This window comes from Hyalella azteca, unplaced genomic scaffold (genome assembly GCF_000764305.2).
Source record: "Hyalella azteca isolate HAZT.00-mixed unplaced genomic scaffold, Hazt_2.0.2 contig13566, whole genome shotgun sequence".
Taxonomy (NCBI): domain Eukaryota; kingdom Metazoa; phylum Arthropoda; class Malacostraca; order Amphipoda; family Hyalellidae; genus Hyalella; species Hyalella azteca.
This window is the reverse complement of record NW_025943482.1, coordinates 81569-108910: the sequence shown is the minus strand read 5'-3', so window position 1 is coordinate 108910 and position 27342 is coordinate 81569. Positions and strand designations below refer to the sequence as shown.

Sequence of the window (27342 nt, the reverse complement as noted above, 5' to 3'; positions counted from 1 at the left end):
ATGAGAAACATTTTTAAAATACTGGTTAACAAATATATTAGGATTGATTTAATAGTAAAACGTTGATTGACAATTGATTGAAATTTGAACATGGAGTGCAAGCCATCGCCCCGAAATTTTTTCGAAAAAAATACTTTCATAAAAAAATCATCTATAGTCGTTAACGTGCATACACTCGTATACGACATACTTACGTGCCTACAAGAGGTCCGTTTAATGTGAATACATGAAAAAAATCTAAAACAGCACAGAAAAGAAGCGATCCGACACCTTACACGCTAGTTGATCATTCAAACTTGCAAGGTAAAACAATTTGCTTCTGTGTCGGCATGTATAGGGAGCCGGAGAACTGATGACGAAAAGCACAGAAGAACTTCGAAGTAAATATAACATAAAATAAAAAAATTACATTTACCAAATCATCTTATTTTGTAATAACATTGTTATTTTGTATGTTTATTTATTTTTTACAAAAAAAAATAAAATGCTCTTTTTATAGCGATGTTAAGCATTTTTCCATATAAATCTCAAATACGGAAGGAGTGATCTATGCACTCGTTTTCGATCACAGTTAACAGTTCACTTTTTTCTAAATAAAATTTTGAATACAGATCATATTTATTACACACATAACATGATACAGCAAAGTGGATCAAGATAAATGTACTTGCAAAAAATGTCCTAATATTCAAATCTAATGAATCGACATCGCCATGAAATATGATGTAAATAGTTTCAGTAAAGAAAATATCAGTGCCCGATGTTTCCGTGAAGTCAATCAGTATCTTATTCGTTAATTAAAACTATAATTTTACGCATGATATTACTCGTGTTATTTTATATATAAGTGTATGTCTTTAATCAAACTTGCATATACTCAGACCAATGAGTGAGATATGACCATATAACGATGCACTTTTCGCCCTTAAGTTGGTAAAAATTACTCAATTTTCCCCTAGCGACATGGCGTATCTCTGCTCCGTGGAAAAAGTGAATCACTATTTGGACAAAATGGCCCTTTCATTTTTTTCGACAATCCCTCATTGATACCCTCGCGACTCGCGAGGTCTTGCATTCGGGCAAGCTCCAGTCGGTGACGAGCTGTCAGAGGAGGAGCACGTGTGGTGTCACCTGCAGCATCAGTGCCATAACCAACCATTGCTGTACTTCTACGTTCCGATTATTGGTAAAAAATTTGTTCATCGTTGAAAATCTCCCAGTACCAGGGATTAATAATGAAGGTAAGCTATTTTAGTTTCATCTAGTGGAACCAACAGATAATTTATTGAATTCTAAAAAAGTATAAATAACAAATTCTTGTGGACTGTCAATATCATTGACTTGCATTTGAAAAAATATCATTAATTTGCTTTTGAAATTTCTTCAATAGAAATAAATCTTCAATATCGTGTTGGACGAATTTCTCGGAACCGAGCATTGCAAGTTTTCGTTGAAGTTAATTAAGAATTTATCGTCTATATCAGTTATTATTTATACCTACTGAAGGTAAAAAAGGCTAAATTAGTCATTTTTCCTCGCTAACATTCGTTCTTGTTAATCCTAGTTAATCCGTTCCATAAGAGGTAATAAATTGCTTATTTAACTTGTATATAACTAATGCACCAGCTTTATCTCATTAAAATTACACACGTTTTTCCATCAATGGTAATTCAACAATTTTAAAATAAGCTTTGTCGAGTACCGTAAATAACATAGAAGTTACCCTATATATGTCATTGCTCTGACGTTACCAAATAACTTCCTAATATGATTAAAAAATTCCCTTCTTTATATTAAAATGGTTTCATTAAAATAAAGTAAATTTCATGTTCAGAGTAAAAAGTAAAGTTCAATAATGTAAAATTCATTTCAATGATGCACGAATCTTGACCCAATGCAAAAATTGATGAAAAAAACTTTTAAAATTAAATTTAATTAAAAGTAGTTAAATGGAAATTAATCAATTAATTAACATTGTTTCTTGCGTACACTAATTAAGGCTACTTTGAACCTGGTGCACGCAGAGAAATGAGGAAGACTTAGCTCAAATAATGATGCAAATTTTGCGATTGTGTGCGTCATTTTGACTCAGTTTGGCCCAGCAATAAAGAGTATCATTGATACATTCTTAGTCTGCACTTGCTATGGGTATGAAAGTATATCAATGTTTGGACAAGAAGACCTATCCATTTATCTGAGTGTGGGCATTGAGAATTCTTAGAACTCAGCCTGCATCATACGTGGGAAAATTGGAAATATTAAACACACATATTTTTTGTATCAAACATACATACATACATAAATACATACATGTACATATTTTTTCATTCAAACATAGACTAAATAAGATATTTTATTGTATTTGAGAAGGTTCTTATGTCGTTTCTGCAGACGTAAGATTACAAAGGAATTTAATGCCGGTTCAGGATAATGATACAGATTGATTGATGCATTTATTGATGTTTATGTTAACATTGATGCGGTGATTGCAAAGTTTAAGTACATTTAAGTTCATCTCTAAAGTTACGGTCAACCATTCAACATGACTACGGCTACTTGAATACATTCATTAAGATCTGAATACATTCCTATTTATGTAACATCTGACAATAAATGTACGCGTGTCTATACTGTATCATGTGCATTAAGTGTCACTGTATAGATGTGTTTTCGAGCTTCCCATCTCAACATTGCTTTTGTCCAAATCAATTAAAATAATGTTTTTTTTAGAAAACCAATAAATTTGGTTGTGTTATTTTTTTGAGAAAGCCAATTAATGTTGTGGTGTAACCTCGACGTTGATGTGTCTGAAACAATGTTTTTGAATATAAGTTTTGTGTCGCGTTTGAGGCATTCGTTACAAATTCAAGAAGGATGAATTCAATTAGAGGTTTCGTTTGTTTCATTTTGGTTGTTAAAATTTTATTATGATTGAACGTAGAACGAATACGTTTAACGTATTCGGTAAACAAATTACTGGAATGTATTTGAATGAAGATTTCGCGCGTTTCGCTCAACGCATACGTTAAAAATTTAGCTATTAGGTATATAAATACAAATTTCGTGCGTCTCTCTATTGACGTTTTCGTTAAAGGTTTTCCAACGAGTATTTGAAGATGAGTTTCGTGTAACTTTATTCACGTGTTCGTAGATGTATACACAGGCCTTGCAATGACGTTTTTTCCAAAGTTATTTGCTTGCGAATCGACGCTTTGAGCTAGAAGCATGCGTGTTGTTTTACGCTCATCTGCCCAAGATAATTAGAACATAAAAATTAATATCATAATTAATATCGTATCTAAAAGCAGAAATTTACATTTTAGAAATATAAAACCTTAGGTTTGTTTCTTTTATTACGCAGAAAAATGTTTTTAACGACGCATTCTGTCCAAATAATTTAAGACCTACAAACATGAATTTCTAATAACGATGATAATTTTAGTTTAAAAAAATATAGCGGCAGTTTATATATTTAAGAGCGACAATATTTTCATGATATAAAAACGCTTGTAATTACTTTAACACTGGAAATTAATACTGCAATAAGAAATCAATGAGAGTAATTTCCTGGGCCTTTGTGAAGACATCGATCTCATGTCGATAGCAGATAATTTATTCATGGAGGCATAACCAAGGTTTAGGTGTTCTCTGCAGGGCCGCGAAATATAGGCCTAATAAGCATTTATATTGGCCTAAATATATGTAGTCACAAATGAAGGTCGAATTGTATAGGCCTTATTTTTTATGAGTTCTTAATCATTTTATTATATTATATCATTAGCCAAGATCCGATAACGGAAAAATTTTAGTTTTTCCATCAGTATCATTTTTGCAAAACGTATATCAGATTTTTTACATTGCAATAACCTGCAATACTCAAACATTGGACCTCATACCATATAGTATAAAACTCACGTGCACTCGATCATACCTTTAAATACCCAGAAATATTAATACCCAGAAATAATAATTAATATATTAATTAATATTAATTTTATGCAAATAGCGATGCACCTTTTGGCCTTGTGTGGGTCAACTTGAACCAGTTTGGCCCGGCAAAAGAGCGTATCAGGGCTCCATCAGCTGTCTGCTCTTGCGATGCGTAAGAAACACGTCACTATTTGGACAATGACATCAAACAATTTTTTGAGTGTAGAGAGTCGTATTCTTCGTAAGACATTCTTTGTTTCCGTAAAAATCTTGGAATTGGTCGCTCATATAGTAATAATTAAAACACAATGGCCCCTCTAACAGCAAGACAAAAAAACAGTAAGTCCTTAAACCGGTTACTATGCAGCAGCGATGTCTGTATCCCCAATCCCTTGAGTCATTTTGGAAAAGATTACGTTATTTTTACGGATCATTTTATCGTATTTTAATCGCTTCGTACACTCAATACCGCCCCGCTCATCCATTCTCAATTACTTTCTTCTCCAGCTTCCTCTTGATCCGAATTGAATAATTAACGGGAACGATCTTTAGCCATACGAAACTTCATCATTATTCCATACACCGCAAAAAAAACCTGCTTTGATCTCCTATTCCATATTGGATCCGCAGTTTGATCTCCTCCCCTCACTGGCTAGCTGGATTATATGAAGTATTTTGTACAGCATTAATAGTGAGCAATGTAGACGATGCGACACTCTTGCGTGCGGTTGAAGCATCGTTAAGGTGAGAGCTAATCTCGACTTAGAGTTTGTATGTGAAATCGACTACTGTTTTCCCATAAACTCGATATTGCTTTTATATGAAATTGACATGTTTTATATACAAAATCGACTTATGTTTTTTTTTATAAAATTATTAATGTATTTCTAGACTCGATTAATGTTTTTATATAAACTGGTCTAAGGTTTTATATAAGATCTAAAATTTATAATAAAGTGAAGAATACGTCGCAAAATGTACAGTTGCAAGGTGATCTTGACAGGCTGGTTGACTGGGCTGATAAGTGGCAGCTGCGTTTTAACGCTGACAAATGTAAAGTAATCCGCCTTGGCAAGAATAATGAACAGCAAGATTACAGTGTGAGAAGACACGGTTGCAACGACAGAGTGATGTGGTCGAAGTCGACAATGGAAAAAGATTTGGGAGTTAATATCGACAATGAGATGAAAATTTCTAAGCATTTTGAATGTCAAGCTAATAAAGCCAATAAACGACTTGGACTGATCAGACGCTCTTTCGAGTTCCTAGATGCAGAAGCGATGAAGCAGTTGTTTGTTGCTGTCGTGCGCCCGAACCTGGAGTTTGGAAACGTCGTGTGGTCATCGAAACTTGAAAATGACAAAAATTTAATAGAGAATATTCAAAGACGTGCGACAAGGATAATTTCGGGCTTGAAAGGCAAGTCCTATGAGGAAAGATTAAAGATTACGAAGCTTCCAAGCCTCAGTTATCGACGTCTGCGTGGGGACCTCATTGAAGCATACAAGTATACTCATGACTTATACAAGGTCCCAGAAGGATTAAAAAGAATTTGAAACAAGAACCAACACCAGGGGCCACGGCTATAAACTAAAAAAACAGCGTTGGAACACATCCATGCGACAACATTTCTTCTCGCTTCGAGTCACCGACATGTGGAACAGCCTCCCTGATATGCTATTTCCTATTCACGCTGCTGCTATTTGCTATTCACACTGTGGCTATTTGCTATTCACACTGTGGCTATTTCCTATTCTTACTGCTGCTATTTGCTGTTCACGCTGCTGCTATTTGCTGTTCACGCTGCCGCTAATTGTAATTCACGCTGCTGCTATTTGCTATTCACGCTGCCGCTAATTAATTGTAATTCACGCTGCTGCTATTTCCTATTCTTACTGCTGCTATTTGCTATTCACGCTGCTGCTATTTGCTATTCAATTCACGCTGCTGCTATTTGCTATTCACACTGTGCTATTTGCTATTCACGCTGCTGCTATTTGCTATTCACGCTGCTGCTATTTGCTGTTCACGCTGCTGCTATTTGCTATTCATGCTGCTGGTATTTGCTATTCACGCTGCTGCTATTTGCAGTTCACGCTGCCGCTATTTGCTATTCATGCTGCTGGTATTTGCTATTCACGCTGCTGCTATTTGCAGTTCACGCTGCTACAATTTGCTGTTCACGCTGCCGCTATTTGCTATTCACGCTGCTGCTATTTGCTATTCGCGCTGCTGCTATGCTATTCACGCTGCTGCTATTTGCTATTCACGCTGCCGCTATTTGCTATTCACGCTGCTGTTATTTGCTGTTCACGCTGCCGCTATTCGCCATTCACGCTGCATTGCGTCTTGCAATTATCCGCACGCAATCCATGACTGCGAATCAGTCTTTTTTCTTTCTTTCGCCCTGTTACAGTCACAGAAATATGCGAGTTTTTGTCCAAATATCGATGCACTTCTAGGACTTGAGTGGCTCATGCTGAGCCAGTTTTGCCCAGCAAAAAGTCGTATATGTGCACCGTGTAGAAAGTGTGTCATTGTTTGGCCTTGTGTGGTTTCTGGACGTGTCTGTTGTACGTCCAGAAAGTGTGTCACTATATAAACACTATGACTCATATATTTTTGTGAGTGCAGTATCGTAGAAGTTGAGGTCGATTAGCAGTAAATCAGGAGTCCGTAATTACCGCCGCAGCCTCGATGGCTCAGGAATGCATATTCAATCAGAAGCGGACAAGAACACACGCATATCACTAAGAAAAATTATTGGGTCGGTTATTGATTCCTGACATGTTTCTAGAACATAGAACACGAGACGAAGAACATGACAACATACACTCAGAAAAATGTTTTGGTATTATTGTCGAAATAGTGACACACTTTCTCGTCCACTGTACGAGCAGAGAGCGGACGTAGCAATGACACGCACAAATGCCGGGCCAAACTGGGTCAGGATAACACACTGAAGGCTGAAAGTGTATCGGCATTGGGACAAACTGTCTCTCATTTTTCTGAGTGTGCAGGCTGCTTGTCACGTATGCGGCCAATCGATGATTGGATGCCAATGTTGGTGAGTTGAAAGACGAGGTCTGTGTGGTGTGTTGGGGACTTGCTAGGAGTGCTGGGGACTTGGTAGGAGTGCTGGGAACTTGCTATAGGATTGGTGGCGACTTCGTAGGAGTAGTGGAGACTTGATAGGAGTGCTGGGGACTTGGAATATAGGAGTTATAGGGACTTGCTAGGAGTGTTCAGAACTTGGTAGGAGTGCTGGGGGACTTGTTAGGATCAGAGTGGACTTCTATCATTAAATAAACAGAGGCGATGGCAACGAGCAATATTTCAGCTTCCGTTCACTGCAGTTGCAGTTGGTCTCACGGAAGCGAAACCAAAATTTCCATGCGGAAAATTTTAATGTCCATGTCATTGTGAATACTCTGGGATATCAAACAACCTATATGTAGGCCTAATATAATTTTTCGTTAATACGGTGAAGTATCTTCGTAATTTCATTTTAATAAAAAATTAATACTATGCCTCGTGCTAGAAATACTTCCGGAATAATTTTTATACATCAAAACAATCCTCTTGATCGCAAAAACGTAAACGTACACAAAAAACTCAATTAAATTCATTATAAATTCGATGAAAACGTAAGACAAAGTGAATTTTCTGGAGTTTTCTTTGCTTTTAAATTCTTGGTGAACCTGCGATTTAAGGCTCCGTTTTTCTTCATTTCAGTTATGCGCCCTATGCTCTTAGGCATAGAGTCGAAAATGCGCTGCATTTGCCCCGTACACTACAGGAGGGCTAAGTAGATTAATGATATTACGGATGATTAAATGATGAATAAATTCTGAGTTTTAAAGTTACTCACGGTAGCCACCGTGCACTGGGCCATGATGAATGGTGAAGCAAACTTGATTTGTGATACTCGTGATGTTTATAATGAATTCGACAGATGATGAGAGTCTGAAATGATGAGTATGAGTGAAGAAATGATGAATGTGAGTGAAGAAATGATGAATATGAGGGAAGAAATGATGTGTGTGAAATGTGAAGAGTTAGTAGTGTGATTATTTAGAGTAGTGAAGAGTTTGCGATGAAATATGTATGAAGTGATGTGATTGTGAATGCAATATGATGAGGAGGTAAGAAAAAGAGTATATATGAGGCAGAGCGTGTGCTGATGAGTGAATAAGATTCATCATTCATCCATGAATTACTGAGCGTGGCTGTGGGCGGACATCTTTAGTTGCGGTGCAGGGTTTGTGGCTTTAAAGCCTCCATGGCCACCGCTACACTCACAGAAATGAGGCAGACTTTGTCCAAATAGCGGCCATTTTTCGGCCACGTGCTTCTGTCCTAAGCCATTTTGGCACAAAAATTGGCCTGTCATTGCTACTACAGTTCTCTGCGCGTGCTATAATTAGGAAAGTATGTCGAAATTTGGACAAAAGTACCCATTCATTGTTCAGAGTGGCTTAATAGATAATCCAACACAGATTGATGAAATATTTTCGATTACACCAGTGCGGCTTTAAATTATAATTTCATTATTAATTATCAATGGAATTTAAATTAATTAATTAATAATTAATTAATGAATTCAAAGTCAAGGAAAGATTTGATAAAAACTAATTTCTAATTTTTATTGGAGCGGGCGATGATTATTGTAATTTTTAAACATGCGTTGAGTATTTCAGTGGGAATTTTTCCAGTGAATGCTACAATAGAATTAAATATCTAATTATTGAGAACAGAATTATAATAATATAATTATTATATAATTAATATAATAATATATAAAAATGATTTTTATTTAATTTTGTTAATATTATTTGCCTTGAAAGTTCGCGTTCATGGTCGATTTTTCCTCAATTTAATATGATGCAAATACGAGTATATATTAGGCGAAATATTTAATTTTGGGGCTTAAATGTAATTTAAATGTGTTGAATTTTTTATTCTTCTAATTAAATTCCCTCTAAAATAAATTAAAAATATCTTTAGATTCTGTTTATGGAAACATAAAAATCCCATTATATTAAATCGGAAATCTTATTTAATTGTGATAATGAAAACGTAAAATCACTTTGATTGAAAAAAATGGAGCAAATCTTTGACTATCTTAATTAATCAAATCAAATTGGCTTAAACATTCCATTTAATGCTATTGATTTTAATTCAAAAATCCAATTGGATTGAGTTCAATGTTTCTTCAAATTCAAATAAAATACTAAATTGATTCCAATGAATTCCAATAGTAATGCTATTAACAAACTTAACAATGGTCATTATTATCAAGAACAAATAAAATATCGCATATACTGTATATTTATAAATACATAAATATTTAATAGGAGCTAAGCCTTTAGGAAACAAAAAGTAAAATAATAATAATAATAATTTACTAAGTAAGAAAAAACAACATTCAGAAAAACAAAATAGTGTACAGCTCATGCAGTGCCAATCCCGTGTGTTGCAGGAGCAGCTTTTAGGATTAACGTTCTATTATTCCTTATCATTTTGGCGATCTCACTTCTGTGTGGATGTTCCTGTATTCTGTGTACCGGAAAATACAGTGAACATGTGCAGACGAAATAAAAAAGTTTTTTCTTTCTAATAAATTTATTTTAAAATAGAAACTGAACAAATTCAAATACTTTGTACATGTGAAAGAAAACATATACAGAAAAATTTGTTGGATTTATCGGCATAAAAAAAGTAATTGTCCTACATTTGAATCTCATAATGGAAAATCTTGAATTGGACACAATCATCCAATCGAGAAAAAATTCAAACACAAACATTCGAAGTGTAAATATTTTTTATGGACATTTTTAAATTGGAAAGGAAACAAGCATCCGAAAAAATTTAAACCAAAAACAAACCGATAAATTATTTGAAAATCTGAACCATTAAACCCTGTAAACTATTAAGGACTGCAAACATCCATCGACAATTTATCATAAAAAATGTAGAATTATTTAGGCAATGCAAAGATTTATGAAGTGCAGACAATATTTGGCTGGTGCAGAGTGCAGACCATGAGGTGAGGCTGGCAGGTGCAGAGTGCAGACCTGCTTGGTGCAGAGTGCAGACCATGAGGTGAGGCTGGCTGGTGCAGAGGGCAGATCATGTGGACTAAGCGGCCTTGAGGCCATGAGGCCATGAGGCCATGAGGACGGTACTTAGGCCTCCTCAGGGAGGGCCTCCATTAGCGTGATCAGCTCGGGTTTTGTCTCGGAGCGTCGGCCATTGAGGCCGCACCGGAAGTTGCTGCCTCGGAGAGCGCCTTTGATGTTGAGGGCCTGAGAAGAGGCCTGAGGCCCTGAGAAGAGGCCAAAACTATGGTCAAATGAGGCTGAGAGAAAGGCCTGGAAATCGTGCCTGAGACTCATACAAGAGGCCAAGAAATTGAGCCTGAGGGTCACACAAGAGGCCAAGAAATTGGGCCTAAGGCTCATACAGAAGGCAAAGAAATTGGGCCTAAGGCTCATACAGAAGGCAAAGAAATTGGGCCCGAGGCTCATAAAAGAAATTATAAAATTTGAGGCTCATACAATAGGCCTTAGACACAGAAAAAAATACCACAGTGATTTTGTCTGAGACACAGAAAAAGGCTACAGAAATTGGGCCTAAGGCTCAGAGATTAGGTCAAGGCGAATAGGCCTGTGGCCAGATAATAGGCCATAGGGCGATTGGAACGGTGCTTTTCAAGGCTAAAAGATTATTTTTCTGATACATTAACAATTTTTTAATAATAAATGTTAATCTTTATCTTTTAATTTAATCTAATGAAAGCGTGATGGTGTGAAGGTTACGAAAGCCGGGATTTATCATTTATATTGAAATAAATCAAATAAAATGTAAATATTCCCAACATTTCTGGGCAGACGATAAGCCACTGTTATATTTTTATTTAGAACAGGATCAACACATTTTTTATTTTCCAATTTACTAACAAGAAAAGATTTCATTCAACCAACGATTACTACAAAAGTATTTTAAAACTTTGAGATGGTGTTCGTCAAAATATAGTCGCCTGCGCATAATTAAACAATTATATTTATATGTCTTAATTGTGTTCATAAAATTCATTAATGTAAACAAGAATTAATGTTAAATTATCCTAGAAAATAAAATTCATATGGCACCAAGAGTCGTTGGGTCGGTGTTAAAATGAATATGTATGAAATTTAATGGTTAAGTCTGATGTGTGATTCTACTTATCTATCATCTGGCTACGTTAATGGGATCATTAGGACGCTGCATTATCACTACACAAAAATCTGAAAATTAACTATTGAATGTATTAATTCAGTGAATAATTTACGGATTTCCTGCATAGAAGAAAATTCTTCATTAGAAGAAATAAATTTTCTATTTTATTAAAGTTGACAATTTCTCGAACTGTGAGAGGTTCCATAGATCATTTGCAATTTCTTTCATTGTAAAAAATTCGGCAAATAATTTACAATTTTCTCGCAATCCATGAGGTTTTTGCAATCATTTACATAAAGGCTTCATTGACAAGCCAAATCCCAGACTACATAAGCTCCCATGAACAAATTTTAAATGTAATGTAAGTTTCTTAATATTTAATTAAAATTGTTTGACAGCACGCGAATGGCAGAATTTTCCCAGCATTATTATTCAGTAGTCAGCATACGGCGATGAAGCTTGCCTCTAATGTATGGCTTGAATTATCACAGTTATGTTATTATATAATATTTTATAATAATATAATATACTCGAGGCATTACAGTGCACCTTGGTTTAGTTTCAAGCCGCAGCGCATGTACAGAAAGAGGCTTAAATTACACCGTTGTAGTTTTTCATTAGTGTACCTTGAACTGAATTACAGCGTGGCAGCACGCACGAGTCATATTCGTACTCGTGTGTCGTGTTTATTAGTAGGGAATATGAAGTGGAAAACTGTGTAGAAGGAATTGTGTAACAATATACTTTATTTGTGCGAATACACAAAGTGAAAATTGTGTAGGTATAAATAACAGCATCTGCACGTTGAACTGCCAACCTTTGACTGTTTGCCTCTCTTGCTAGCGCCTCTGCGAATAATAAATATTAAAACAACTCCTACAAAATGCATAAACTGTTACTTTATATTATTTTCATCTTACATCAAATCATCGTTGACACTTTGCCACACTTATTTCTCCTTAACACTAGAAATGTGTAGAAGTTACCTTAAGGTAATGTACCTATGGGTCTACATCCCCATTACCCTAGAAAAATGTAAAAAGTATCCTAAGGGAAATTTTTGCTCAGACTTCATCTGCATTACTCTAAAGAAATTACCCTGATGAAATAGACTCGCATCTCCGTTACCCTAGAGATATGTAGGAATTACCTTAAGGGTAATACCCCCTTGGGGGTATTACCTTACCTCACCCCCAAGGGGGTAAGGGGGTTAAGGTGCTTACCCCCTTGCATGTGCATCAGTTTGCGTGACGCCAGAGAATGAATGGCAGCTCAGTATTAACGTTACTTTTCAATTACAGTTCGTGCTGGAGAGACATTCTTGTACAGCTGTATAGTCGGTACTACAATTTATCTAGTGAAGCTAGAGTTGCACTGCCCAGCGTTGTACAGGAACATTCTTGCGTAGCTACTTTCAATGCTAAAGTTTGTCTTGAGACAATAAGGCGAACAGTGAAAAGTCTGGTGGGAATCTCACGAGCCTATTCTACATCTACTTCTATAAATTTAGCTAATATTATAATATATATTTTCGTAAAATTGGCAATTACATTCACGATATTGACCATTATTTTCAAGGTATAGGTATTTAGAAGGCCTTATCTGTATTAAAACGAACTAACATTGAGTAATTCATTTTTAGTTGATCTTATTTAAATTGTTTTTACCAATTTTTTAACAATTGAAACTATAGGGCAAAAAAAATTACGTAATGAATACATGACAAAAACTTAATCCTGTTATGAAAATTTTACATAAAAACTCAGTTATTATTTATATTATACCTGACCGTGATCTTGTCTATTGTATTTACACGCCACATACATTCATAAAAATTGTTATTTGTAAGTGTTTTTTTTCACATTACTCACGCATGTAGTATAATAATAAGATTATTACTCTTATTAATATTACTTCTTTTTAAGTGATAGCAGCACAAGACATCTTACCATCGCGTCAAAACTTCCATTGTTCAATTGTCTTCGTCTGCGAGTCTTTTCGACTGGATATACATATCTCATTAAGTAACTTTTAAGTTCTACAAATTTTAAATTCCTCGTAATTGCGTGAGCAGCCGTGAAAGTTCTCATTATTCTTTGAAGTTGTGTTTGTCCTCACAAAGTTTGCAGGGCAAACATTGTTTTAGAATAATCAAGATGACAATCATTGACGAGTTTGAATGAATCATCTTATTACTTGGCTTGATAATATAATCAAATATAAACATGGTAATCAACATGACAAACGTTGAAACGTTTACATGCCTGATCCTGTGACAGTGTTTGATAATCAGACGTAATATTCAACGGTAATTAATGGTGATATTATTTAATGGCTGCCACTACTGGCCCCGTGTACAAAATGGCTGCCACTACTGGCCCCGTGTACAAAGTGGCTGCCACTACTGGCCCCGTGTACAAAGTGGCTGCCACTACTGGTCCCGTGTACAAAGTCTGTTGCCACTACTGGCCCCGGGTACAAAGTAGCTGCCACTACTGGCCCCGTGTACAAGGGCATTAAAAAAGCAGTTGAAATGTCTGCACTAAGAAATGCTTCAGTTCGCGTGCCGTGAAAACGAAGCTTCCGTGAGCTTCAATTAAGAAAGCTAGAAATTGCATGAAAATTGCGTATGATTGGAAGACCTGAGCTCATATTGATCTTTATTTGGCCAGCGTACGGCGCTAAATTGCGGAGAGTGAGGCATGCAATCGACATGGATTGTGATGTGAAAATTTATAGCGGATAGTGAAGCTTGCAAACGACATGAGTCGAGACGTACAAAAATTATTTTAAAAATTATTTGAATGACGATTTGCGACTATGAATATAGATAGCTTGAAATAACGTTGATAGTAATGAAAGTAATTTCAGGTGGCCTGGTGGCGACCCACTTACTCACTAAGTGGGTAACTGCATGAAACTCAACCAGTAGCCTGTCGCGGATCACGGTGGCCCACTCAGTGACCTGGTGTGGGTCACGGTGACCCACTCAGTGACATGGCGTGAGTCACGGTGACCCACTCAGTGGCATGGCGTGAGTCACGGTGACCGACGCAGTGACATGGCGTGAGTCACGGTGACCCACTCAGTGGCATAGCGTGGGTCCCGGTGACCCACTCAGTGGCATGGCGTGAGTCACGGTGACCCACGCAGTGACATGGCGTGAGTCACGGTGACCCACGCAGTGACATGGCGTGAGTCACGGTGACCCACGCAGTGACATGGCGTGAGTCACGGTGACCCACGCAGTGGCATGGCGTGAGTCACGGTGACCCACTCAGTGACATGGCGTGAGTCACGGTGACCCACGCAGTGGCATGGCGTTGGTTACGGTGACCCACGCAGTGACATGACGTGAGTCACGGTGACCCACTCAGTGACATGGCGTGAGTCACGGTGACCCACTCAGTGGCATATGGCGTGGGTCACGGTGACCCACTCAGTGGCATGGTGTGGGTCACGGTGACCCACTCAGTGACCAAGCGTCGCGTGCCGTGCGTGGTGCCAACTGTCAAGATTACCGAGACAAATAAGCGCCCTTGTCTACGTGGACATTACCCGCTTTGTATTCGTACCTACACTCAGAAAAATGAGAGAGACCATCCAGAAAACAATGCCTTTTTTGCCTTCGTGCGAGTTGTCCTGACTCAGTTTTGTCCAGAAGAGGTCAAATTGGCAACATGTACGCTCATTTTGCGCGCGTTGATTCAAAGTAAGTCATTAATATATGACAACATGAACTGTTAGTTTTCTTGAGCGTAAACCCTTGCAACGACGCAGACCAGCGTTGTAAATGGAACCCTCTGATGTTAATTTTTAATTTTAATAAATATTGGTTCGTCGTAATATTATACTAAGCTGTCTTTTAGAGCCCTCAAATCAGACATAAAGTCACGAAATACAAAAAATCCCGAAAAAATCATACAAAAAATGAGAAATGAGCAAATGAAATATTGTGAACATGCAAGAATTATTCACTGGTTTTAAATAAAATGTATTAAAAGAATAACTTCTGCCTAGCTACACAATATAAATTAGTTAAAAGTAATTCTTTCAATATCGAAACTGAGTATAACCATTAACACGTATTGATCAATGCTGCTAACCATCAATTATTCTTAACTGCAACATGGATATAACGAGTGCGAGCTACCATTTAGGTCATTATATTCACCATGACCTACACTGAGAGGAATAGGTGGGTCTGGATGACCCACTTAGATGAGTCAACCGCGTCTAAAAAGCGATGCACTTTTTTGACTCACTTGCCCCATTTGTGGGACACACTGACCCTTTAAATTTCAGGTATGACTCACTTCACACCCTTAGCATGGATACGTCTGTAGCGTCTGGGCGCTACAGTCATTAGCGCCACAAGTGAGTCATACCTGAAATTTAAGGGGCCAGTATAAGGTCAGCATGACCCACAAATGGGGCAAGTGAGTCAAAAAAGTGCATCGTCATTTAGACGCGGTTGGCGCATCTAGGTCATCATCCAAACCCACTCTTTTCTCTCAGTGTAGTCTGATGATCCAGTCTGCTCTAATAATGATAATTATTTCACCCGATATTTTGAAAACCCAGCAATATATAATAAGATAATGATTATCTGTTCTTTCATTATGATATTTTAACGATAGATAATTTGATTTGTTATCATGCAATTTCAAAAATAAATAATGTTGTTCTATTGGACGCCTGAGGCTGGTGCAATATCAGTCGCCTGCGGCGGGCGCTATACCAGTCGTCTGAGGCAAGCGCTATATCAGTCGTCTGAGGCGGGCGCTATATCAGTCGTCTGAGGCGGGCGCTATATCAGTCGCCTGAGACAAGCGCTATATCAGTCGTCTGAGGCGGGCGCTATATCAGTCGTCTGAGGTGGGTGCTATATCAGTCGTCTGAGGTGGGTGCTATATCAGTCGTCTGAGGCGGGTGCTATATCAGTCGTCAGAGGCGGGCGCTATATCAGTCGTCTGACGCGGGCGCTATATCAGTCGTCTGAGTCGGGTGCTATATCAGTCGTCTGAGGCGAGCGCTATATCAGTCGTGTGAGGCGGGCGGTATATCAGTCGTCCGACGCGGGCGCTATATCAGTCGTCTTAGGCGGGCGCTATATCAGTCGTCTGAGGCGGGCGCTATATCAGTCGCCTGAGGCGGGCGCTATATCAGTCGCCTGAGGCGGGCGCTATATCAGTCGTCTGAGGCGGGCGCTATATCAGTCGTCTGAGGCTGGCGCTATATCAGTCGTCTGAGGCGGGCGCTATATCAGTCGTCTGAGGCGGGCGTTATATCAGTCGCCTGAGGCGGGTGCTATATCAGTTTTATTGCCGCGCTGACGCAGGCTGCGTCTGGCGGACTGCCTCTCTCCCAGAAAAATAAGTGAGACTTTGTCCGAGTATCGATATACTTTTTGCCTCTGCAACGAGACTTTGCATAAATGCCTATCAGTGCTTCGTCCGCTCTCCGCTCGAGCCGCGGGTAAGGGAGTGGGTTATTATATGGACAATATGAGCCATAAATTTGCATGAGTGCAGCTTCCTAGAGCGCTCGATACTGTGACCCGAGAGAAGCTTTCTCACGTCATAACCCTGCGGTAATGGCCGGTATTGCTGTGGAAATGGACGGTAATGGAGATATATATAATATGGATTGCCACATTATACTATATATAATGGATTACCATATTGCGATAATAATGGAAAGAATGGAAGCGATAAGGGGTGATATCGCTATGGTAATGGAAAAGGTGATTAGTAGACGGAAGTAAATGGGAGATTAGTAATGGAGAAGGTAATAAAAATTAATTTTTTAAACTATTGCAATGGTCAAAGAACCTATAATGACCGTCAAAGATCCAATAAACTGGAATCAATTAATGGACGTATATGCAGTGCCAGCAGCAGTGCCAGCTGCAGTGCCAGCTGCAGTGCCAGCTGCAGTGCCAGCTGCAGTGCCAGCTGCAGTGCCAGCTGCAGTACCTATAATGGAAGTTAGCTGAATTTTATTTTCGACGTAAATTAATCGATGCTGTTAGATTAAAAATGAATATCTTTAATAATCCTAATAAATTTTGCACAAAGTTAATAAAAAATTTTTGGTAAATATCAATAGTACGCATATAAATAAAACAAGTTACAAAATAAAAAGAATTTTTACTATTAAATAGTCTGTGATTATGGAAAGAATTGTTAAAAATCAGCGATTAATTAATAAACTTTTATTAGTTGCTGATTGCTATTTTTTATATAATCAAAATGTTTGATCGAATAACTGATCGTGAAGTACAAAGTTGTTATGAAAATAATCGATAAATATCTTATAAATGGGTAAAACATTGTTTAGATATCAGTGCAATTTTCGCCCTTATGTGGGTCATCCTGACCCGCTTTAGCCTGGCAAATTATAATATAGTTATCCAAATAATGATATGATAATATAATTTAGTATTAATAGAATTATTCTATTTAAGTCGAAAGTTTACAAAGAACTAAAAATAATGAAATCACCGTATCAGTGCTACGTACAGAAACTGTTTCGATGCGACAACAAGACCCATTAATTTTTCTGGCTGCATGGGCCGACCTCTAGCCGCTCATGCGACGGCTATAAATTTCAAGAGGAACATGTTTGCATGTTGGCGCTTTAACTTCTGCAGTGACTTGCATATTTTTATGAGACAGCTTATCAGGCGTTGTGAGGCTCTTAGAAAACCCTAATTTAATTAAAACTTTCAAGCGAGGCAAAAGAGGGACGACGCGACGCCTCTTGAATTGATGCGCTATAAGGTCTAGTTCTCATTAACCTGGCGCCTCTTGAATTAATGCGCTATAAGGTCTAGTTCTCATTAACCTGGCGCCTCTTGAATTAATGCGCTATAAGCGCTAGTTCTCATTAACCTGGCGCCTCTTGAATTAATGCGCTATAAGGTCTAGTTATCATTAACCTGGCGCCTCTTGAATTGATGCGCTATAAGCTTTAGTTCTCATTAACCTGGCGACTCTTGAATTGATGCGCTATAAGCGCTAGTTCTCATTAACCTGGCGCCTCTTGACTGAATATTGAAGAGTGGAATAAATACGTTAATATTGCTTCAGTTATTTGGACCTGATCGAAGAAAGTCTCTACAGTTGGTGGTTGAATATAAGAATTTTCAGCTCAATTTCCCGTTTACGCAGAAAAGAAACTTCAATAGTACCAGCAAACATCCTATAGCTCTTGTTTCTTTCTTACATTAATTTAATCATTAGACCTTTTATTCAAACATATTTTTGCGCATAAAGTTTCAAATTTCAACAAACTGAATCACCGTAAAGAAATTTTTATGCACTGCGTAATTTTGAATGCGAATTAAGTCCTGAGGTAATGCGTTCTCAGTGATGTTCGACTACGGAAAAATGACTTGAACTCCCTCATTAAATTTCCAGTCTTTGAACAAGTTTACTTAACGAGTCTAATTATTGCTCATGCTTTAAAAAGGTTAATGAGGATAATCATGCTTCAATGAGTTATAAGAGTTTTAATTCTCAGAAAGGGTCACGTCTGAAAAATGTTGCTGATGTTGGGAAACATTTTCCGAAATGACTGCCAATTGAAAAAGTATATATTTATATAATTGATTATATTTTTGTCACTGCCAATTGAATATATATAGCTTTGCTTACGAAATTTTTCTTCCAGATATGTAGTTTTGGGTTTTAAACATGGAAAATACTTATATTTTCAGAAAACTGCACTCACGATTTGCGTTAAAAACCGGGATTTTCATAGGCTTACGCCAGATATTTCCATTCAAGGAAATAAAACTGAAGCACTTAATGCAGAGAAGCAATTTTCGACTTATTATGCTAATTTTCTAGGAAAATCTTTATTTAGTCATTAATAGTAAATAATCCAGTCGAATGAATTATTTCAGGATTAAATCATTCACTTTAAAACTCCAAAGTGCTCTCGAAGCGCGAAGAATTTCTTTAGCAAAGCCGCTTCGTTCAACATGAGTTATTGAAAACTCAGAATTATGAATGAGTTTTAATGAATAACTAATTTTGTTTACCTTCTCACCCTCTTTGGAGTGAGACCTGTACACATCGCAGGGCACCCACCCCCATTCATCAATGGATTAAATTATTTCTCATCGAGCAGCGGCCGATGAGGGAGATTTCCGTTAAACAGACTTTCGAACTGAAATACATGTAAACTTGCTGCATGTATGTAAACTTGCATGCGGTGCGCACTTCGTGCGCACCGCAGAGAAATTATCCTCTTACATGTATAGAACATGCATACGCAGTACAGTTCTTGTACAGTCATTCACTGTACAGTCAAACTCCGTAGAGTCATACACTGTATAGTCATATACCGACAGAAACTGTATGTTTTTCCATAGAGTGTACAGTGCAAATAGCTATGTTAAAAGTAGACGATCAGAATAATATTTTTCAGACATCAAATAGTGGGTTATGAAAAGCAGACAAAAAATACATTTAATACGTTTTGTTAGTTCTCGCTACTTAACTTGTAGGGATCGGAATCACCAAATGCTAAATTTTTTTTTTGTCCTTTCTAGATGCTGGCCAACTGCAAGTGCCGACCAATTCAAGACTCCAACTGATGATCAATCAAGAACAAAACTTCTAATCAACTGAGAACTCCAAATGATAATTACTCATGAACTAAAACTGATAATTCATTGACAATTCCAACTGATGACCGTTCAAGAACTCAAACTAATGATCAGTGTTCAAATTGAATCAGAAACTGAAACAGCTAATAAACTGCGAACTGCAAAAGATGGCCAATCGAGAACCCTTGCTGATGCTGAATTGAGGACAGTAAAAGGAAGCAATAAAAGCGACCTAATAGACAGACGACACCGAACATATATTTCATGACTTAAATATTTCGTATTATAATAATTCTAGCACTAATGAATGGAAATAATATAATGTAAATGATCATAAGCTAAGCATGTCTTGAATTTCAGATCTTTCTCAGAGTGCTTTGCTGAAATATTAAATCCTAACTGATTTCCGAAGGAGTAGAATAACACCTTGTTCATAATACGCACTCAAAATAAAAGATGTCAGCGTAGATAATTCCGTAGTTGGACTGCTTTCGGAAGCGAGTAAAGTTTTTCTGTGGAATTATTTCATAAACTTATACGGAATTTACAATTCTAATGCGTAAACATCACTGAAATATATTTATGCTGCATATTTTTCCAGTAAAATGACGCTAATCATGAACGAAACTAATAAATACGAGGCATGGACCAATTTTTGTTACCGGGCACGATGATGCCATTACTCTACGGACCATGAGGGCCGTGTTCCTACATCTCCTTTTAGGCGCAGTGGCGGCCAGTAATGGCGCTACGACTGCACAAGAGAAATTAACATCTCATATGTCAGGAAAAAGCAGTTTTCGGTGCTCTCTTCATGGCCAAAAGCTACATTGCCTGATATTCGTGAACCACGATAACAAATTTGCATCAAACGCTAGTGACTTTGACAGGACATCAAAAAACTCTTTTAATTTTTCCGACTTTATAAATCGGAGCCAAAGTTCTACTTCGGCCGAAATGTTTTTACGCGAATATAGCGACAAAAACTCTGACCCACACATCAAAGGTTCAAATATAGAGACTTATTCAAGCCACACAATTGTTGAGACAAACACACAAACTCTATCATTTTCCGACAACCTAAACTCCAACCGAGACCTCCCAACAACTTCACCTCTCTGGAGCTGGAACTCGTCCCACCGCTTTGTCCCGCCGCCAGGAAATGTTTTCGGCAATAAGGCTGAAGTGAAAGAAGTTTCTATGACCTGCGTTTATTCCACTGACCAAAACACTCAGGTTCTGAAGACCAAAGACCATGAAGAGAAAATTAGCGAGATCAGCCCATCTTCATTTACCGCGGACCCCGGCCATACGTCTCCGCGATGTCGAAGTGACAAGAAACTAATTTCAAGTCTACAGCTCCAACATGAGAGTATCATCAGTTTTATACTGGAGGTAATGCTTGCGAGAATTACAAGAATTTCTTGAATTGCCCCCGAATTTTTCCTGGGAATTTTTTATTCGGGGCCACCAACGAAATTTGAAAGTTATTTCGCCTGAATGTTATTTAGCTTTTTTATGCGCTTTAAATATCCATGATTGTTTACATTAAATACTCGTATTTTATTCATAATTCCTTACATTTTTTGATAATGATGATTTTTTGATAATAATGATGAGAAACTCGAAGAGAATTTGTGAACAACTATTAGCGGAACGCTATCACTATCAAATATCTATACGTAAATTTATGAACTCAAATTATTTAGGCATTGAATAAGGGTTCATTCGCATCATACTTATGTTTGAATATTTTGTAAATCAAATATCATGGGCATGAAAGCATTTTGATTAAATTGGTTTTCTTGAGCATCTGCAATTTGATTTTTTCAGTAATTATTAATTATACCCATACCATTGAAAGGCTCCAATTCGTAATGCTCCCGAACTCAATCATTGTAAAGTTAGCGTAATTATATAAATAATAATATTAAATAATCCATACACTGCGACAAACAACGCTACTTTCGCAGCAGAACTGTTTCTCGTGAATTGCTTACGTCATCCAACTTCTTCGCTATACATAAATTTCTTCGCTATAATTCAATTTTCAAAATGGAACTTCCATGTATAAAGAATGTCTATCGTGTATTTAGATCATGCGTCTGCTTTAATCGATAAGAAAATACATGTTCATTTACCATAAATTTTATTGAAAAAATTACTACATGAGCTTGATCAGACTTTATATGGAATCAGGCTAGCAATTTTTTCAGATGCCTTCAAACTCTATAATTATTTCTCGCAGAAACGGCAAACTTTATGTATTTTTTTCCACAGAAAATTCCATCGGTCTCGTCGGTTCGTGTGACGAACTGCGAGTTGCGATCTTTGGACAGCGTTGTTCTGCCGCCCCAGCTACGTCGCCTGCAGCTGCAGCGTCAACGGCCCCTACGAGAGAGGGGCACTTCACCATACAACGTTACAGCCGTCGATGTCCCCCATCAAAATTTTATGACCCCCTTAAACCATGCCCCCCATCAAGAATATATTGGGGGCCTTTTCGATGCTGCCCATCAAAATTTTTTGGGTGGCCGACACGACGCCTCCCGTCAAAATTTGATGGGTGGACAAGAGAGCATGATGACCGAACAAACTTCAAATGCAAAATTTCCCCGAAAACATTCTTTCCTCGGTGAAAAACACTTTGAATATTGCAGTTCGTTAGATATAAACGAAAATAATCTACCGAGATCTTTAGAACATATTCATATTTCACATTACAGGATAAGATATGTTAAATTAAACTCTTTTTGTGGAATAAATAGCTTAGCTGACTTGAGACTCACCCACTGCGCAATCAATGATGATTTTTTACGCGGAATTAAAAATCTATATAATTTAACGAAGAAATCCGAGTTGAGGGTTGACACTAAAATTGATCCGAATAAAAAAACAATTCAAGTCAACGCTGGGACCAGAGGATGCGCAGAAGCCTTACGTTATCTCGATCTAAGCCACAACGAAATCCAGCGTTTGTCGGGATCAGCGTTCGCAGAGTTCACTTCGTTAAAGGAACTACACATCAGCCACAATAAAATTAAAGAGTTAGAAGAAAATTCTTTTCAAGGCCTTGAAGCGCTAGAAACTCTTGTAATTTCACACAATAAGTTAAGGTCTATCCATGAAAACTTGTTTATTGAAAATATTGTTCTTAGAAAGCTACTTATTAATCATAATTTTTTGCATGTCTTCGATGGAAGATCATTTTCATCACTAGAAGAACTTCAAATTCTAGATTTGTCGAATAATTTTTTTAATTTCAAAGGACCTGACAGGTCAATTTTTGCAAAGTTAAGAAGGTTGGTCATTTTAAATGTATCATTTAACCGTATCGACGAACTACGGTCGGCTTCCTTGAAAGGTTTAAGTTCCTTGCAGAAGTTGGACTTGTCTCACAATTTCTTGACGAAATTAGAAGCGGGGACTTTTTCCAACATGGTCAACCTATACGAACTTGACCTCTCCCACAATAGTTTAATAGTTTTACGACCTGCCGCTTTCTACGGACTTCTTGGACTCTCAACACTTACATTGAGAAACAATCAGCTGAAGGAGATGAGCTTAGGGCTTTTCCAGAGCATTGCAAACCTCAAAGATCTCGACTTGTCCGGGAATTTTTTGGAAAAAATTCCTGCCGCTATTTCGGATCTGTCGTTCTTGCGAACCCTTGATATGAGTCGAAACAAAATAATTTCTCTGGGGAATTTTTCTTTCGGTGGCATGACCAACTTACTGAATCTAAATTTAAGTTATAATTTAATATCGATGATAAGTTCATTTTCATTCACAGGCCTGGAATCATTGAAATCGTTAGATCTTTCTAGTAACGGAATACAAAAAGTCAACGAACAAACTTTCGACGTTCTTGCTAATCTCGAAAGTTTGCACATGTCTAATAATTCATTCACTAACATGAATGGTCTATACGCGGGGATGGAGAAGCTATTATTTCTCGACCTTTCATATAATAAGATCGCTTCATTTGACTACGCTTTTCTACCAAGACAATTACTTAAATTAAATCTAAAATCAAATCAAATTCGTCATCTCGGAAATTTCTATAAAGTCCACAATTTTTTACAACTCACTGAACTTGACGTAAGCTTTAACGAACTCAAAAGCCTCACTCGGCTGTCATTACCGAACGCCATCGAAAGAATCGTGCTTCGTAACAACTCCGTAGAGTTCGTAAGCTCAACGACATTCCAGGAAAAATTCAACTTACGTTATCTTGACCTTCGTCACAACAACGTACGACAGCTCAACCCATTCCCGCTTAAGGACAAACAAGTTCAGGAATACTCTACTCCTTTAGAAGTACTCCTCTACAACAACGAATTGGTATGTGATTGTGAAATGACTTGGATTCAATCCTCGTCTGTATTTAAAAAACAATCTTCTTCAAAACAACTTCAACCTTCTTCCCTCCACATCGTGGATGGAGCAATATCTTCCTGCTCCTTGCATCACGTGCACGGTAACGAAAAGAACCTCAACGTCTCAATACGTTTGTCGGAAACGGTTCCAGAGAATTTCTTATGTCCATACACAACGCATTGCTTTGCCTTGTGTCAGTGTTGTGATTTCATAGCATGTGACTGTCAAATGCAATGTCCACACAACTGTTCATGTTACCGTGACCACACATGGACCACAAATCTGGTGGACTGTTCTCACTTGGCCCTACGAAACCTACCTCCCGGACTGCCCATGGACGCCACTATCGTTTATCTCGACGGTAACGACTTCAAGGATCTGCCGGCTTTGCACTTCATAGGACGACATAGCATACGGACGCTTTATTTAAATTCTTCGAACATCCACTCTCTACGAAATCGCACTTTCCATGGACTGCGGTCTTTGGAAACCCTTCATCTTGAGAAAAACGAGCTTACCCATTTTACTGGCTTTGAATTTTCAGGACTTTCACATCTCAAATCATTATTGCTTAGTGATAACAAACTTGCTTTTATCTCTAACCTTACTTTTATTGGACTAAATAGTTTGAAGGTTTTAAACTTAAGCAGTAATCTCCTTTCGTTTTTCTCTATTTCGGCTTTAACAGTTAATGAGCATCTAATATATCTCTCATTGTTAAATAACCCTATAATTTGTGATTGCAATTTCATATTTTTGTATGATTCTTTTATCAATGAGCACAAAAACAAACTCGAGTTTAAGAACAGCATCATCTGCTCAAACTATTTTGATTTAAGCCACATTTCTGCGATCGTTAAAGAAAATTGCATAGAAGAACTAGAGAATATAACTTGGCTAACACCTTCTGCGTTAGGCGTGATTATAGCCTGTTGTTGTGGCACTGCAGTGGTGCTGTTTACCCTGATGTTAGTATTTGTATATCGACTACGGTATAGCACTAGCAAGGTTAACCAGTTTAAAAGTCTTCCGTATTCCACTAAGAATTCTGGTGATTCTGAGTACTTTGATTTATATGTGTGTCATAGTTCGGAAGACTTACCTTTCGTACGTGACGTTTTAGTAGCGCGTTTCAAAGAAGTCAGTCCCTTAACAAAAATATTTTTGAGTTCGAATCCTGAATCATTTTGTTCAAGAGGAAGTTTAAATATTTTCTTGACGAAGAAGAATATATCCAACAGCTGTCGATCGATGATTGTGGTGACGAAAAATTTGTTGGAACACGAATGGAAGTCGAAGAACTTCGCTGAAAGCCACATCGATGGGTTTCGTGCTTTGAACAACTCAATAATTTCTCTGTACCTTGATGACATTCCAGATTCTTTACTAAAAGAAGATATCCGATTAATTATTTCTGAATCAATAAAAATTTACTGGGGGAGTGACAAATGTTGGAACGAGCTTCTTGAACTTATCGTTTCCTATCGTCTGCCATTCTCTCGCACTTCATCAATTTCTCCATCAAATGACAGACGAAGTAACAGCTCAGCTCGCTTCTATTCATTAGTTTCTCATATTCCTCCCTCTCCAGATAAGGTTTTTCGCAAAGATTATTCGTCGAAAGTGCGCCACAATTCTGGTGCGTTTGATTTTAATGACAGTGAAAATGATTATTCAGCACGACCACTTGCTCGGCGTTCTGTCGTTGTAATTAGCGATGACCGTAAATTTAGCACGGATCATTACAACCAGGATGGATGTTTAACAATTTCATCAGACAGCACAGTATGTCAATCATACAAAAATCCCAGAAATATTAATGACTCTCTGAATCATGGATTTTCACCCCACAAATTTCATAATTATATGAGTCCCATTTCACTATGTGATTCTAACTTGCCTTGTGCCCGAAAAATATCTCAAGATTCTTCTTCAGGTATTGAAAAACATGAAGACCCATCAAATCAATTGCCATGAATCTACCGATTCTTGGGGCAATCTATCAATTCGTGGGGTAATCTATCAATTTTATGGGTTAATCTATCAATTTTGGGGTAATCTATTAATTCTTGGGGTAATCTATCAATTGTTGGGGTAATTTACCAATTCTTGGGGTAATCTATCAATTCTTGGAGAAATCTAACAATTCTTGGGGCAATTTATCAATTCTTGATTTTAATGAACAATATCACGACACACGAAATGATTCTTACCATGTGAATCATGTGAATCAACATCCCATGTCATCATTGCGTGAAGTTCTACTAATCGTTAATGAGAATGATATCGAACAGTTCACTGAGATGATGTAGCATTTTCAAGCGTTGCCCCTACATTGTCGGGATATAAACGGACTAACTCGACCTCTTCATACGAGTCTCACAATGATTCTGTGAATAAATAATTCGAGCGCAGAATGTAAGCACTGAGATCAGCATTGATTTATTCCGTGAGCGACAGGCTTTTGATCAGCCATCCATGAGTGTCCACCTTTTAATCTAGATTTTATTGTCAGTAATTATCGTTTCATTCGCCTTTAGGTACGCAGAGTTTGAAGACAATGCATACGCAGAAAAATGCTCAGAGAAGTGAGTGGGCTTAGGCCAAATAGCAGTACACTTTTTGCCCGTGTGCATGTGGGTCGTCCTGACCCAGTTTGTCCGCACGTATAAAGGGCTAATCGATGCTACTTCTGCTCTCTGCTCGTGCTGTGGGTAGGAAAGTGTGTAACTCAATATTGAGGCAAGTTGACGCGTTCATTTTTCTGAGTGTTGGGTTGAGTGAGCAAATATCAAGAGGTGCACTTTGCTCTTTGCAACTTTAATACTGTCTTTTTAGCGCATTTTCTCATTTATGGAAAAAATGCACTATTGTGCTTGCCATGTCCGTCTGTCTGTCAGTCTGTCTGTCAGCCTGTCCGTCTGTCCGTCCGTCCGTCCGTGACCTCAAGTTTTCGTCGACGAGAAAATGCGCTCTCTGTCACTCACTGCAGTGAGTACTGAGTTATATTTTTTTTAATGTGATCAAAAATTATCATTATATGTATATGTTGGGTATTTCAAAAGAATTTTTAAACTATTCATGTTACAATTTTTGGAGAGATTCAGAAAAATTCTTGAAATGTGGATTCTTAATAAAAAATACTCATAATTTAACACGGCGCTGAATAAAAGACAAATGTTAGAAATTTA

At 37.5% G+C, this 27342-nt stretch overlaps 1 protein-coding gene across 1 annotated transcript; it reads left to right on the top strand.

Annotated features, from left to right (window-relative positions):
- Positions 1-1104: 1104 nt before the first annotated feature.
- On the top strand, positions 1105-27025 carry LOC108676782 (toll-like receptor Tollo). Its single transcript, XM_047883752.1, has 3 exons — positions 1105-1241; positions 19715-21166; positions 22052-27025. The coding sequence occupies exons 2-3, from the start codon at positions 20465-20467 to the stop codon at positions 26126-26128; spliced, it is 4779 nt and encodes a 1592-aa protein (XP_047739708.1). The 5' UTR covers positions 1105-1241; positions 19715-20464; the 3' UTR covers positions 26129-27025.
- Positions 27026-27342: the final 317 nt, after the last annotated feature.

Excerpts from the sequence above, each read along its gene's own strand:
- LOC108676782 (XM_047883752.1), top strand. The coding sequence starts at position 20,465 with ATGAGGGCCGTGTTCCTACATCTCCTTTTAGGCGCAGTGGCGGCCAGT. Across the intron at positions 21,167-22,051 it reads TCATCAGTTTTATACTGGAG|AAAATTCCATCGGTCTCGTC; the intron begins GTAATGCTTGCG and ends TTTTTTCCACAG.